Source organism: Fistularia commersonii, chromosome 11 (assembly GCF_037954325.1).
Source record: "Fistularia commersonii isolate RoL2024-O1a breed Wild chromosome 11, RoL_Fcom_v1.0, whole genome shotgun sequence".
Taxonomy (NCBI): Eukaryota; Metazoa; Chordata; class Actinopteri; order Syngnathiformes; family Fistulariidae; genus Fistularia; species Fistularia commersonii.
This window is the reverse complement of record NC_141294.1, coordinates 13571232-13585878: the sequence shown is the minus strand read 5'-3', so window position 1 is coordinate 13585878 and position 14647 is coordinate 13571232. Positions and strand designations below refer to the sequence as shown.

General features: G+C 56.6%; 2 protein-coding genes across 2 annotated transcripts; both read left to right on the top strand.

The window, feature by feature from the left end:
• Positions 1-604: 604 nt before the first annotated feature.
• hacl1 (2-hydroxyacyl-CoA lyase 1) lies at positions 605-5239 on the top strand. Its single transcript, XM_086155070.1, has 17 exons — positions 605-773; positions 943-1047; positions 1125-1165; positions 1256-1336; positions 1416-1488; positions 1554-1631; positions 1709-1803; positions 1881-1993; positions 2108-2243; positions 2441-2546; positions 2683-2766; positions 2849-2950; positions 3046-3200; positions 3294-3452; positions 3638-3745; positions 4442-4628; positions 5090-5239. Exons 1-17 carry the CDS (start codon positions 723-725, stop codon positions 5120-5122), a joined length of 1707 nt encoding a protein of 568 aa, XP_086011196.1. The 5' UTR covers positions 605-722; the 3' UTR covers positions 5123-5239.
• Positions 5240-6213: 974 nt separating this feature from the next.
• Positions 6214-12052, top strand: colq (collagen-like tail subunit (single strand of homotrimer) of asymmetric acetylcholinesterase). The gene is given in 18 exon segments (XM_086155069.1): positions 6214-6344; positions 6933-7042; positions 7210-7296; positions 7824-7868; positions 7976-8002; positions 8817-8888; positions 9421-9483; positions 9565-9591; positions 9671-9715; positions 9826-9861; positions 9956-10036; positions 10427-10492; positions 10494-10524; positions 10830-10960; positions 11259-11378; positions 11457-11598; positions 11686-11788; positions 11865-12052. Coding segments are annotated over 18 exon segments (1353 nt in total). The 5' UTR covers positions 6214-6247; the 3' UTR covers positions 11935-12052.
• The last annotated feature ends 2595 nt before the right edge of the window (positions 12053-14647 follow it).

Sequence of the window (14647 nt, the reverse complement as noted above, 5' to 3'; positions counted from 1 at the left end):
TAAATATGTAATCTGTTGGCACGATCATTTTACCAGTAATTTTAGATTTATTTATTTTAGATTTTATTTTCAAATCAATCCGAATATTAATGCAGTAATATTTGAAATATGTTTGTATGTTTTCACTGCCCGTTATAAATATGTAATCTGTTGGCATGATCATTTAACCAGTAATTTTAGATTCTTTTATTTTTAAATCAATCCGAATATTAATGCAGTAATATTTAAAATATGTGTGTATGTTTTCACTGTCCATTATAAATATGTAATCTGTTGGCATGATCATTTAACCAGTAATTTTAGATTCATTTATTTTTGATTTTATTTTTAAATCAATCCGAGTATTAACGCAGTAATATTTAAAATATGTGTGTATGTTTTCACTGTCCGTTTTAAATATGTAATCTGTTGGCATGATCATTTAACCAGTAATTTTAGATTCATTTATTTTTGATTTTATTTTTAAAGCAATCCGAATATTAATGCTTCAAACGACCAAATAATGAATTTCTGAGCACATCAACGAGGTAACTTGCCACTCGACGCGTAATGACGTTGCCCTGACGTAGGCTGCGTCAGTCGTCATTGGCTGTCAACCCGGAAGTGACCCAACCGGGGCGAGGCGTGGACTTCGGCAGGCGTGATGCATCCAGGTTGTAAACAGTGGGGAACCCGTTCGTGCAGCGGGTCGTTTCGTGTTTTTTGAGACAGTTTGCACAACCATGGAGGAAGTTACAGGCGCCCAGCTGATCGCAGAGTCTCTCAAGACGCAGGTATGAAGTTGTAAAACAAAACAAAAAAACAATTCTGGATGATTGAAATGTACTTGTGAATGTTGACACTGGGTCAAAGTTCACCGTTTGTGCTGCGGGTGCGACAGACAAAAACAGCTTTGGAGGGTCTCCGTCCGGGTCCTGAACGCAGAATGACGTGTCTTTTCAGAGAGTGGAGTTCATGTTCGGGATAGTGGGTGTTCCCGTCATCGAGGTTGCCATGGCAGCCCAGGCTGCGGGCATCAAGTATGTGGGGATGCGCAACGAGCAGGCGGTAAACACACACACACACACACACACACCTGAGCAATCCCTGCCTTGTTGCGTTAAAAGATGTCTCCTTTACGACAGGCCTGCTATGCCGCGTCCGCCATCGGATACCTCACTGGAAGGTAAGGAAGCCAGGCAGACATGATGAGGGCAGCTGGTGTGTCAGTGTGTGTGTGTCCATGGAGCTGTCTCCTGTGGCTGTGTGTGTCCAGACCAGGTGCCTGCCTGGTGGTGTCTGGACCCGGACTGATCCACGCTCTGGGCGGGATGGCCAACGCCAACATCAACTGCTGGTTTGACTCCAAAAAGCCCCCGGTGATTTTCCCCGTTGGTCCGCCGAGGCTTCATGAGGTGTGTGTTTGCGACCCGCAGGCCGGTGGTCGTCATCGGGGGCTCTTCGGACAGAAATCAGGAAACCACGGGTGCCTTCCAGGAGTTTCCTCAGGTAAAGCCGCACCTCGAGTGGAGTTTCAGCCGAACGATCGCTCACCGTAGTAACTGTGTCTTCAGGTGGAGGCGTGTCGCCTTTACAGCAAATTCTCTGCCCGACCCAGCAGCCTGGAAGCCATCCCTGCAGTGGTGGAGAAGGTACTCTGTCCACCGTTCTCCTTCGTAATTCATCACAGGTCGGCACTGATGTTCTGGCGATGCTCGGTGGCTTCTAGGCGGTGCGCACAAGTATGTACGGGCGTCCGGGCGCCTGTTACGTGGACATTGCAGGGGACATGGTCAACGCTAAAGTTGACAGAAGCAAAGTCAGGTTTGCAGTCGCTCCTCCAGTCTGAGTTGGAAGAATCCCCGGTTTGTGATCCAGCAGAGAACTGTGTTTCCCTGCAGGGCGGTGTCCTGCTGTCCACCTCCTCCGCTCAGTTTGGCTCGCCGCAGTGACATCGCGGAAGCCGTCGCGGTCTTAAAAGACGCCAAAAGACCTCTGGTCATCATCGGCAAAGGTAGCCGTCAAAGACGAGTACTGCGACCCCCCCGACCCCCCGCCGGCCCCCACGGGTGACCGTGGATGTGGGTTGTCGTGGGTCAGAGGTGACGAAGGCCGCTGCGCTCTGCAGGAGCGGCGTACGGCCGGGCCGAGGCGTCTCTGCAGGAGTTGGTGGAGCTGAGTGGCCTGCCGTTCCTGCCCACCCCCATGGGGAAGGGGGTGCTGCCCGACGATCATCCACACTGCGTAGCCGCTGCTCGCTCCAGGTCAGCCCGTCCTCCAGCTTTGGAAAAGCCCTACGGACCGCCCGTCTGTCACACTCACACACACACACACACACACACACACACACACATCTGAAATTAAAAACATACCATTCTTATATCAGAAGAATTCAATGTGTTTGAAATGTCCCGGTTTCTTGCTGGCCTGACCTCCCCGCCGTGGCGCCCCCGACCCCAAGGGCTCTCCTGCAGGCCGACGTCGTGCTTCTCCTGGGCGCCCGACTCAACTGGATCCTGCATTTTGGTCTTCCGCCCAGATTCAGCCCCGACGTCAAGTTCATCCAGGTCAGTAGATGACCCGGCCCGTCTCCGGCGCGGCGCACGATTGGTTGACGATTCAGAAGGCCACTGAAGCGTTCACGGTCGAGCATGTAGCCAGGTGATCCAGGGCGGTCTGTCCGAGCACACCTCTTCTCTGCAGGTGGACCTTTGTCCCGAGGAGATGGGCAACAACGTGAGGCCGGCCGTGGCCCTCCTGGGAGACATCAACACCGTCGTCGAGCAGGTGCTCCGTCGGCCCACGGCCCCCCGGCCCGGTCCGGCCGCACCGCCGTCGAATACAGCTCCTGTGTTTGGTTCCCCCTCAGCTGGGAGCGCGTGTGCGTGCGGACGGCTGGAGGTATCCCTCTGACACCGAGTGGTGGCGCTCCCTGAAGCAGAAGATCAGCGCCAACTCAGAAATGACGAAGGTCCACAGAGTTCTACCGATCCGCCCGTGTGACGTCCAGCCTGCATGAAGGCCCCGTGAGTGCGACCGCATTGTTTTCTGACGCCGTCTCCGCAGGCGCTGGCGCTTCGGTCCACGCCGCCCATGAACTACTACACCGTGTTCCACCACATGTCCCGGCTGCTGCCCCGCGACTGCATCATCGTCAGCGAGGGCGCCAACACCATGGACATCGGCCGCACCATGCTCAACAACTTCCTCCCCCGACACAGGCGAGGGCATCAACGCCGTATCCGTCTTCCGCTTGAAGCGACCGAGCCGGGAGGCTGACGCTCACTCGGGCCCCCCGGCCTCTGATCCCGCAGGTTGGACGCCGGCACCTTCGGGACCATGGGCGTGGGCCTGGGGTTCGCCGTCGCGGCGGCCGCCCTGCAGAGGAGCGAGGGCGGAGGCAGGAGGGTCGTCTGCGTGGAGGGAGACAGCGCCTTCGGCTTCTCCGGCATGGAGGTGGAGACCATGTGCAGGTGGGGCCGCTCGCTCCGCTCTCCTGGAGCACTCTCACAAAACCCTCCCTACCATCACACTGAATACTCTGTGTGTGTGTGTGTGTGTGTGTGTGTGTGTGTGTGTGTGTGTGTGTGTGTGTGTGTGTGTGTGTGTGTGTGTGTGTGTGTGTGTGTGCGTGCGTGCGTGTGTGCGCGTCTAACAGGTACAATCTGCCTGTAGTCATTGTTGTGGTCAATAACAATGGGATCTACAGCGGCGTCGACCCAGAGACGTGGAAAGAGATGTCCAAGATGGGGGATCTGGAAACCATGTGAGTCTATTTCTGGAGATCCTGAATGAATATCATCTAGCTCTTCTTCAGCCTCCTGTGTTTAAAAAGCAAAAAAGAAAATTAAAATTGTCCACCAGTGAAGACCTGAAGGTAGGTGAGAAACGGCAGGTGAACGTTTTTGAGACGCTCCAGGGATTTGAGACGATGTGTTTGGAGTCCAGACTTGTTCCGACGCTCGTTCCTCGGACCGAAGTGACCAAGAGGCTTCTGGAGGTTTCATACGACGAGGTTTCCTCATCTGATGATGGGAATCTTCTCCTCCTCATCCTTTGAGCTGCTCCCGTCAGGGGCCGCAGACGATCACCCGCCTCCATGTGACCCCTCCTTTCACACCAACTAACTTCCTGTCTTCTTCCTCTTCATCTGTCAAGCTCTTCTCATCTTCCTCCAGACCTTCTCTAACTCAGCATCCTTCTGCCCAGATAGATCTTCTCCATCTCTCCTCTGTCCATGTCCAAACCAGCTCAGTAGGACTTTATCTCCAGAACCTCTCCGTCCTCCTCACCTGCATCATCTCTGCAGCCTCCCGTCTTCTGCATCTGTTGATGTGATTGTATTTTGATATCTTCCGAACAAACCTCGTTTTTTCTGTTTCCCGGCTCTCGGCTCCTTGAACACAACACGTCAGCGGCCGCAGTGCCTTAATCCTGTGTTTCTTTCTTTGTTTTCCTCCAGAGCCCCGCCGGTGTCCCTCCTGCCGGAGGCGCGCTACGACCAGATCATGAGGGCCTTTGGAGGCCGCGGGTTCCTGGTGAGGACGGTGGAGGAGCTGCACGCCGCCTTGGAGAGCAGCCTGCAGGAGCGGGAGCGACCCAGCCTCCTCAACGTGCTCATCGACCCGGCCTCGGACCGGAAGCAGCAGGTGCTCCAGATCTGCGTCTGACGTTTGAACGCAAGCGCGGCTCTGGTCAGGAGGTCCTTGCCGCCACGGAGGACCAGGAGGGGAGGGAGGGATGGAGGGGACGGCTGCAGGGCTCCTGTCCAGCCACGCTGGAAACGCCAGATCACCGCCACGCATCGGACGCAATTTCAAAAACCTGGAAGTTTTGATTTCCCAGATGCGGTGGCGGCGGCCGTAGCTTCGTTCAAAACCCACCGCTTCACCTCAGGGGCCTGCTAGTTAGAAGCTGGCCCGCCGTATTTATGTCGGAAAACGTATCCTCGCAGCCCTCGGCTCCGCCCCCTCCGCTCAGGGCCGGCAGCAAATGGCGTGCGTCCTGGCTGAAGGCGGAGGAGGAACTCGCCCTTCGTCCCGGACGGAAGGAGCTCAAGAAATGCTCAAGTTCATTAACAGGGAGATGGTTCTGCTCTGTGTGCCTCCAGGAGTTCCCCTGGCTGACCCGCTCCAACCTGTAGCCCAGAGGAGGAGAACACCTGCTCCCTGGTGGGGCCTCGCATCCGTCCATGCAGCAGCAACCGTTCTCTGGAAAATGAATTCTCACTCATTTTGAAATAAATGTGCCTTCAACTGTTTGTACTCATTCATTTTTTCCCGGGAACAAAGTCTCCTCACCTTCCAGCAGTGGTTATTTGCATGGTGTTCTGTGTGGAGTCTCCACGTTCTCCCGCGTCTGCATGGGGTTCCTCAGGGTTCTCCGGGTTCCTCCCGCAGTCCCGACACATGCGGGAGGTTCACTGGAGATCCCGCGTTCTCCAGACGTGTGGCCGAGAGGGCGAGCGGTTGTAAACGAGGCCTGCGATTGGTCCGAGGTGAACCTGCTCCTGGGATAGGCTCCGCCCCCGGTGCAGGATAAGAGGTAGAATGAAAGATTTGTTCATGAATATGAAGTTACCCGGCTAAGTTTACAGATGCAGCCCAATATTAGACTCATGTGGTGTAAATTATTGCATTTTAATGGATTCATTTAATAGCAACACTTTAAGCTTGAGGCCTCCAGATGCTCAGAGACAGCAGACAGACATCAGGACCACCTCATTCACATCTGACCTTCCTGAATGTTCTCCCCTTGCAGGTCCCCCAGAATGTGTGTTATGCAGTAGAAGCTCACCGGGGCGACAGGACGCCACGGCGGGCATCGTGCACGGCACCGTGCACATGGGCAAGGAGACACATGTGATACCAGGATATGGGAGATTATCTTCACCGGCGTGGAGATTTCTGCAAAGACACAGGAGCACGAGAGCCAACTGTGGGTCAGCTGGTGTGTGTGTGTGTGTGTGTGTGTGTTGGGGGATGGAAGCGACAAAGGCACCCCCTGCAGTAGTAGAGGTCTAATATTGGCCGTCGGAGCAGCTGGCAGGCCTCCTCCTGTAATTCTAGTGCACGCCGATGCGCAGCGCAGATTTCACGGGCATTGGTCGGCGTACCCTGGTTTGAGAGGACGTAAGGAAGAGCGAGGGGAGAGGGAGAGGAAGAAGAGGGGGAGGAAGAGGAGGAGGAGGAGGAAGAGGAGGCGGGAGGGGAGCAGAGACACGGGGAGGAAGGCAGGGAGTCCGAGGGCTGCAACTCCAGGGAGCAGCATGACTCCTCTAACACCGGGACTGGACCTGGTCCTCTGCCTCTGCTGGGCCCTGGTCCAGCCCTCCCCTATGGACGCCGTGCTGTCCCTCCAAGCAGGTAGGAGTGTGTGTGTGTGTGTGTGTGTGTGTGTGTGCGTGCATGCACGTGTGTGTGCATGTGTGTGTGTTGTACAAAGAATACCATGCATGTTTCCATATTGAATTACCTGAGAATTCAATAGTGCAGCCTCATCTATCTATCTATCTATCTATCTATCTATCTATCTATCTATCTATCTATCTATCTATCTATCTATCTATCTATCTATCTATCTATCTATCTCTCTGTGTGTGTGTGTGTGTGTGTGTCTGTCTATCTCCTCCATGGGGCAGATTGGAAATGCCACTATAAATAGCCGGTCCTCCTCCGGTGAGGGCTCTGTGTGTGTTTGTGTTTGTGTGTGTGTGTGTTCGGGAGCTCTCCTGGACGGGTAACACACACACACCATCTGAGAGTTAGCACCTGTCTCCTTCTGCGGATCAGCAGATCATGGGTCGAGCTCCTCTCCTCCGGCCGTTCGTTGGAGGAAGTTGGTTAGAGCTCCGGTGTGACCTCCGGCCTCCTCCTCCTCCTCCTCCTCCTCCTCCTCCTCCTCGTGCATGTTGTTTTGCGTGGATGTGTAACGTGTCTGCGCTCCTCCTGCAGCTCTGAGACCTCCGGAGGAGCAGAGGAGGTTCAGCCAGTGCTGCCTGGTGAGTCCTCCTCCGCCCCCGCTGTTTCCTCCACCCCCTTCGCTTTGGCGCCGCCACGCTCATGTGAGTCGAAGTCATGTGACTTTCTATAGTGGAATATCTGTTGACGCGTCCTTGGGCTCGACCCGAGCGCTTCTCCAGTTCCTTCAGGAGGTTCTCCTTCTGCGTCCTGGTGAAGAACCAGGTGAGCGGTTGGATGACTGAGGACTGATGGGCGTCTTCTCTCCCAGGGTGAGGAACCCCAGGTGGACCATGAGAACGAGGGCACGCCGTGTGCCCGCGGCCCCCCGGGACCGGACGGTCCCCCGGGACCCCAGGTAAGACCTGCCAGAGCCCATGGAGTGATGGTCCAGGTTGAAGGTGTTTCGCGGGTTAAGACGTCAAACCCAAGCAACACATTCACTCTCAAGTCCCCTCCAACCGGAGAGTTCCTGCTGAGTGGGAGGCAGAGACCCCCCCCGACACACACACACACACACACACACACACACACACACACACACAACACACAGACACACACCACCCCCTCCGACACAGCGGTCCATTAACGCTCCGCATTTAGCCGAGACACAAATAGCCTTTTTCCACTGCCGCCACGTGTCATTTCAGAGGCGGCCGGAGCGCCGTCTGCCTGGAAAGCCGCGCTCGCCGCGTAAATTCCACAGATGTCCGACACAAAACCATGTGGCCGTGTGTGTATGTCCGCTTCCACGCGGTTTCTCTTTTTCTTTACGCCCCCCCACCAGGGGCCCTTCTCAAATCAATGGCGGCCCCCTCCGCCTTTAGCTAATTGCTAATTACAAATGCAAACTCTGGGTTCACGTCTTCTCTCCACGTCTCCCAGGGTCCGCCAGGACTGCCCGGGGTCGCAGGACCCAAGGGAGAAAAGGTAAACAGGTCTTATTCGTCAAGCTTCTCTCATTGACCTGTTGCTGAAGCCGCCGCTCTTGTCCTTCCTTCTCCTCCTCCTCTTCCTCCTCTTCTTCTTGTTGTCAGGGAGAAATCGGAAGACCTGGGCAAAAGGTGAGCGTCCCCATTAATCACTCCTCATTCCCCCGCTAAGTGGATTTACTCAAAAATGAGATGCGCTGCCTCGGCCTGATGGCTGATAGCTGGGAGGAGGCGGGGGGGGGGGGGGGGGGGGGGGGGGGGGGGGGGGTGCAACCTTGACAGGAGACAGTGCAGACACACACACACACACACACACACACACACAGGACGCTGAGGATGCTGAAGATGCTGAGGATGCTGAGACGGCTCATTTTGATGCTGGAGGGAGTTCACATGCTGCTTCCTCCCTGAAGTGTGTGTGTGTGTGTGTGTGTTACGCCTCCCTGTGTGTGAGATGACCCCACCGCCACCACCACTCTAGGAAAAAGCCAAGCCGATGCATTGAAAGCCTCCCGGCGGCCGCGACCCGGCGCTGGCGGGAGCGCGGCGCTGGACGGCGTCCTGAGCGGGCAGCTTTGCAGCACTGCAGTGCAATTTAGCTTAGTGCCTGAGCCAGGTCATAAATCATTTTATTTCCCACAAGCACAGGCTCCTGTTCTATATACGGGCTATCATTTAATTAAATAGAGCAAAGTGACAGGGCTCGTTAAAGTCATTCCTCCCTCCATGCAGCGCCGCTCCTCCTCTGATGGATGCAGCAGGACGCCTGTCAGCTTATGCAGCAAATACTGCACTTAGACGTCCGTCTTCCGACTTCGGCTCCACGCTTTGACTTTCCTTCGTCGTGAAGTTTTAGAATTAGTCAGGTTCATCACGCGGGGAAAGCTGTTTTATTTTTGTTCCCACGAGGCGAGTCGCTGACACCGCGTCCTCTCCCCCCCCCCAGGGTCGGACGGGTCCTCCTGGACTCCCCGGGAAGCCGGGACAGCCCGGATGGCCGGGACCAAGCGGGGCCAAAGTGAGTAAGTCAGACCCGGCAGCGGGAACGAGGGGGTGGAAACCCAGAGAGCCTCTGACTGTCAGCCTGGGGAACCATAGGAGAACACCAGGAGAATAGCAGGATAGCAGAACAGCAGGAGAAGAATAGGAAAACAGCAGGTGAACAGCAGGTGAACAGCAGGAGAAGAGTGGACGTCTCTCCTAGGCTGAGAGCTGCTGCTCTGCTTCTCAGAACCTTTTACATTTTATTTTATTAAATAACAGTTTTGAGGGATATGGGCTGCACAGCGGAGCAGGATATGAGCTCCAGGCAGCCAGAAGCTCCCGGTCGGACTCCCGCAGGAGGCCTTTCCGAGGGGAGCCTCCACGTTCTCCCCGTGTCTGCGTGGGGTTCCTCAGGGTTCTCCGGGTTCCTCCCGCAGTCCAAACCCACGCAGGAGGTTCAGCGGAGACCCTGAACGGGTGGAGGTCTCCACCCGTGTCCCTGTGATGGACCTCCAGGATCTGGTCGCCCCACGTTTGTCTCACTGCCTGTCCTCCTCTGTTGCCAGGGCGACAAAGGAGACCCCGGGCTGATGGGTCTGCCCGGAGCCAGAGGACCAATCGGACCAAGGGTAGGTCCAGCAGATGGACTCCGACGCCGTCGTCTCGTGGCCTTTCCTCACCGTGTGTGTGTGTGTGTGTTCTCCCCGCAGGGCCTGCCCGGCTACAAGGGAGAGAAGGTGTGTGTGTCCCAGAGGAACGCATGGCGGTCCACACACACCTTCTCCCCTCGGTCTGAACTGTCTCCCCCTCCGCCAGGGTTCCCGTGGCGACCGCGGAGAGAGCGGCTTGAAGGGCGACAAAGTTTGTACCTTTGCGCTGATGCGCCGCCGACACGGCGAGCGCAAACACACATACGGGCCGGGGGGGTCCTGGGTAGACCTGGACCTCAGTCTCCTGTCTTTCATCCTCAGGGGGCCATGGGATTCCCGGGGATGCTCGGACAGAAGGTGAGCAGAACCTTCCGGCATGGGCGAGATGGCGGGGGGGGTCCTCTGGCTGCTGACCTTTGACCTCTGACCTCTGACCTCTGTCTGTCTGCAGGGTGAAATGGGTCCAAAAGGAGAGCCGGGGGTGTCAGGAAACAGAGGACCGACTGGAAGACCAGGGAAGAGAGGAAAACAGGTGATGGACACACACACACACACACACACACACACACACACACACAGAGGGAGTGTTAAAAACACATTATGATATTTTAAGGCCCTGTTTGGCCATAAAATATCCTAATGTGTTTTTAAAACAGGCACACATGACATGTAAACACAAAATAAACAATAACAACACAAGAACCCAACACAGTACCAACATCATCACAACACAACACACAGGTTCACTCAACACACACACACACACACACACACACACACACACAGGGTTGTATAATTTATTCATGACTGATCGATGGTAAATGGTGTGTAATCGTAGAGTATTGTGGGTGTTTTCTGGATATTGTGCGCGGCTCTGCCAGTGTGACGAGTGTCTTGCGTGTGTTTTGTTTTTGGTCCTCAGGGAGCGAAAGGTGACGTGGGTGGCGTGGGCCCGTCGGGCCCCGCGGGCCCTCAGGGGACCCCCGGCCACCCCCGGCCCCCCCGGCTCACCCGCCACAGGTCCGACCTCTGACCCCGCCCCTCCCCCTCTGGGGGTTTGTTTGTCTGGCTTTGCACATTCTGAGGCGGCGTCCGGCGTCAGGGGCCGGGAAAGAGCCGCCTCGGCAAAAGGAAGCCGTCTTCAGAACGCCGCGCTCAGAAATCCAATCCCCGCCTGGTGACGGTGGGGGATTGGATTTGTGAGCGCGGCTCGCCGGCACCGTGTCGCCGCCTCTATTCATTTCAGCCATCGATCAAAAGCGTAGAAGGCGGCGTCCGCTTCTCCTCAGCACCTCTCACTTCTGGCCTCTTTTCTGCCCCTCCAGGGCTCTACATGGTCGGGGCCAAAGGCGCTCGCGGCCCCCCGGGGCCTCCTGGGAAGTGCGGCTGCGGCTCTCCGGGTAATAGTCCATTTGAAGAGTCCCCCTCCAGACGGAGCTACGCTAAAGTGCCAGCGGTGAGACGCCCCCGTCGTGAAAGTGGCCGCGCCGCCGTCAGATCAGGCCCGAGCTTGAACTTCATCTTCTAAATGTGTTCATAAGTCAGCGGCTCAAAATCCCGACCTCCCAAGACGGGTTCAGGTCTGGACCACATGCTCTTAGATCATCTACGGGAACCCAACAATGCCAGACAGGGTGGCCGGGGGATCATCTATCGCCGCTAGCAGCTACATGCTAATGCTGACGTGGTACAATGCAGCCAAGATGAGAAACCCGGCAGGATTTGAAGATACCGGTCTGTCCCCGTACATCCAGATCTTCGTGGTGAGCAGCGAGGAGGAGCTGGAGCACCTTCACACCGACAACGCCCTGGCGTTTCGCAAAGACCAGAGATCCCTCTATTTCAAAGACATCGACGGCTGGCTGCCCATCCAGGTCCCGCCGCGCCGCCGACCGCATGTCGCATCTCCGCTTCGCGCTCCTTCACCGCTTCTTCTCCCGTCGGCGTCGCAGACGCTGCCGTTCCAGCTGACGCCCTTCCAGTCCATGGAGAACGCGCCCGATGATGAGGGTTTCTGCGGCGACGGGATCGTGCAGGTGTCCGGCGGCGAGGAGTGCGACGACAGGAACCGCGTGGTCACCGACGGCTGCGTCAGTAAGTCATGTGCCGGCCGTTCGCCGCGGCTTTAATACCCCCTTTAATACCCCGCCGCCCCGCCCACCTTGACCTCTGACCCCCCAGAGTGCAAACACGCCTACTGCGGAGACGGCTACCGCTACGAGGGCGCCGAGGAGTGCGACGGAAAGGACTTCGGCTACCAGACGTGCAACTCGTACCTCCCGGGGTGAGCGGCGTGGACACGTGTCGGAGCCGCAAGGCGCCGTCTCCACGCCGACCTGACCTCTCCCTCCCCTTTGCAGGTCGTACGGCCACCTGAAGTGCACGCCGTCCTGCGCCATCGACTCCACCAACTGCAAGTACTTCACCTGAGGGGGACGGCGGACGGAGCGGCGGATCCTCTTTGTGTTATTTGCTCGACACATCTTAGGAATGCTTTCGTGGAACCAAAAAAAAAAACTATAACGCTACGAGCAAGAGACTCTGGAGGAGGAGGAGGAGGAGGAGGAGGAGGAGGAGGAGGAGGAGGCCGATGATTCGAAGAAAACCAAAACATATAGGAGACGCCTCTGTATCGCTGCTGAGATGCCACATACATCACCAGTTTCAGTGACAATCATTGGGAAACTTTACCCCCGAACACAGGAAACACCCAGGACTTCTGCTCTCCGTCTTAAAGGGCCGGACCCGACCGGACCCGACCGGACCCGACCGGACCCAGCCGGCCTCCGAGCGCAGCGGCGCCGCAGAGGAGCACCATCTCCAACCCGCTCTCTGCTCAGGAGGAGGGGGCCGGCGGGGCCCCGGGATCTGCCGCCGCCGTGACGACGCCGGGGTCACCGGGGTCACGGGGACCTCGAAAGCAGCTGTCACCGTCACGCATGCAAACCAATCACTTTCCATCTTATCGCCACAAAAAGAGGTTCACACTTTGCACTCTTGCCGTCACCTCAACATTTCTCACTCCCAGATGTGGAACCCAGGGGTGGTGCCGGATCCCCCTGGAGGATCTTCCTGGAGGATCTTCCTTTAGGATCTTCCCGGAGGATCCCGGCGCAGCTCCAATGAGACTGTTACAGCACCACCTCCTCACTGGTCCCTCCGGCGGCCATCTTGGCCTGCGGTGGTGCTTCGCTTAACCGTGACGTTCAGATTCTGAGCCCGTTCAGGCATCCGGGAAGCCTCTCAGGAACACACAGGTAATGTAGCTCCGCTCCGCACCTTCTCACGGAGGGTCCCTCCACTTCTCTTTGCAAACTCGACGGCAGCGACCGCAGGCGGAGGGCCGCTCGGGTGCCGCTCGGGTGCCGCTCGGGTGGCGCCGGCGCGCGGCCCTCCGGCCGGGGGTCGGGTTCCCTCCCTGTGCTTCGGCCGGATATGAAATATACTGTATGCGAAGGCTTGAAACTGTTATGTCCTTAATGTTCTCACTGCACAGGAAAGGCTGGAATAGTCTGCAAGCTGCTACAAGGTGGGAGGAAAGCAATTCCAATCGGTTTTACGGTCATTACTGTAATTACTCTAATACCTCTTTATCCAGTCTTTCTGTCTTACAGTACGAGCTCAACGGTTAACTTATCGGTGCGGACGCCGTCCGCCGCGCGCGCGCTGCCGTGCCAGTCGCCGCGTCGGGGGAGTCGAACCCTCAGCCGTACTTAGACGTAGTCAGGTGTATTGAACTTGTTCTTCTGTGATAGCGGGCGTGTACGAACGAGCGATCGAAAAAAGCCGGAGACTGTTATTATATCGCGTCCGCATGCTTGTGATTAATGTCCTCATACGTGTGGAATTCTTCCTTTGTTTTCCTTTGTCGGGGATTTGTTTTGTAGATCCTCAGCATAGCGGGTGTCTTAAGAAATGTGCTGTGCTGGCGTGTCGTACCGTACGCGTGATCCCCGTTTCCCGGTCCGGAGCTGTGCCGCGCACAAACCTCGGATCCCTGTCCGACGTCCTGTCGGCGGCCGGGGTGGCGCCGCGTGTTTTACCGTGTTTGCGCAGCAGTAACAGAAACATAGCATGCACGCTTCTGTAAGGCTTTACCAAAATATAGTATGTACCGTGACCCGGACGGAGAAGGATCGCCCTGTTTCTTTATTCTGTCATGATTTATACGATTTACAAACTAGGAACTGAGAATAAAAGCGATGTTAAAGTCAGCCGGAGTTGTTTTTGTGCGGCTTCGCTCTCGCAGCGCCCGCCGGTGTCGGAGAGCCGAGCCGCCGATGTTCCTCCGGAGGGTCGCTATGACGATACCCATCGGCCGCAGACGGGCCGCTGTCGACGGCCTCTCGCCAAACGGACAAACGGAAAGCAGGCTTCTTCTGGGCTTCCGGGCTCTTGGTCTCCATCTCCACCCGTCGTGGCCGGGCCTCCAGACGGAGCGCGGACGCCCGCGGCTGGATGGAACTCCGTAACTCTATTAGGACGCCGTATTTCTCGTCTAAATGACATCAGGACAATTTGCCTGCCGAGATGCCGGGGTAAAAGCTTACCCAGACGTCCGTTTACCGCGGAGCAGCCGTCCCGCCGATCCTCGGCGGCGGACCGAGCGAGCAGCCAGTTCCTTTACATCTGAGAGAAGCCCTACGGCCTCGGGGGGAGATGAAGAGACAAACCCGCTCCTGATCCAGCACTTCAGACCCTCAGCGACGTCTCCGGATCAGTTACTGCCGGTGTTAAAGGTGACGGTCATTTCAAGGTGTTGACGGGCTGCCGGGGGCTCAAATCCATACGCCTGTCTTTCCATTGGGAGGGGAGGGGTTTGGAAAATAATGAGAGACGTCACAAACGTAACTGAGCTTGTTTTAAAATCTGAAAAGCGACTACAGCTGTCACTCCTGCGGTGTAGAAGCGGAGAACATCTTCAGTGGAGCCTCTTCTGACACCTGTCCGGCAGCCACCGCCGGCTAAAACACCCTTTTGTTTTTCAACAAACAAAAGTGGCTATTTCGGGGCGTCGGCTGGGGGCCGGAGGGGGGGCAGGAAGTAGGCGGGACCCGGCTGCTGGCCCGAGCCCAGTGAAAATCCCTGACCTATAGGCAGGAATGGTCGGCACGCGGGCGGCCGGCGCTGGCCGGGGACTCGA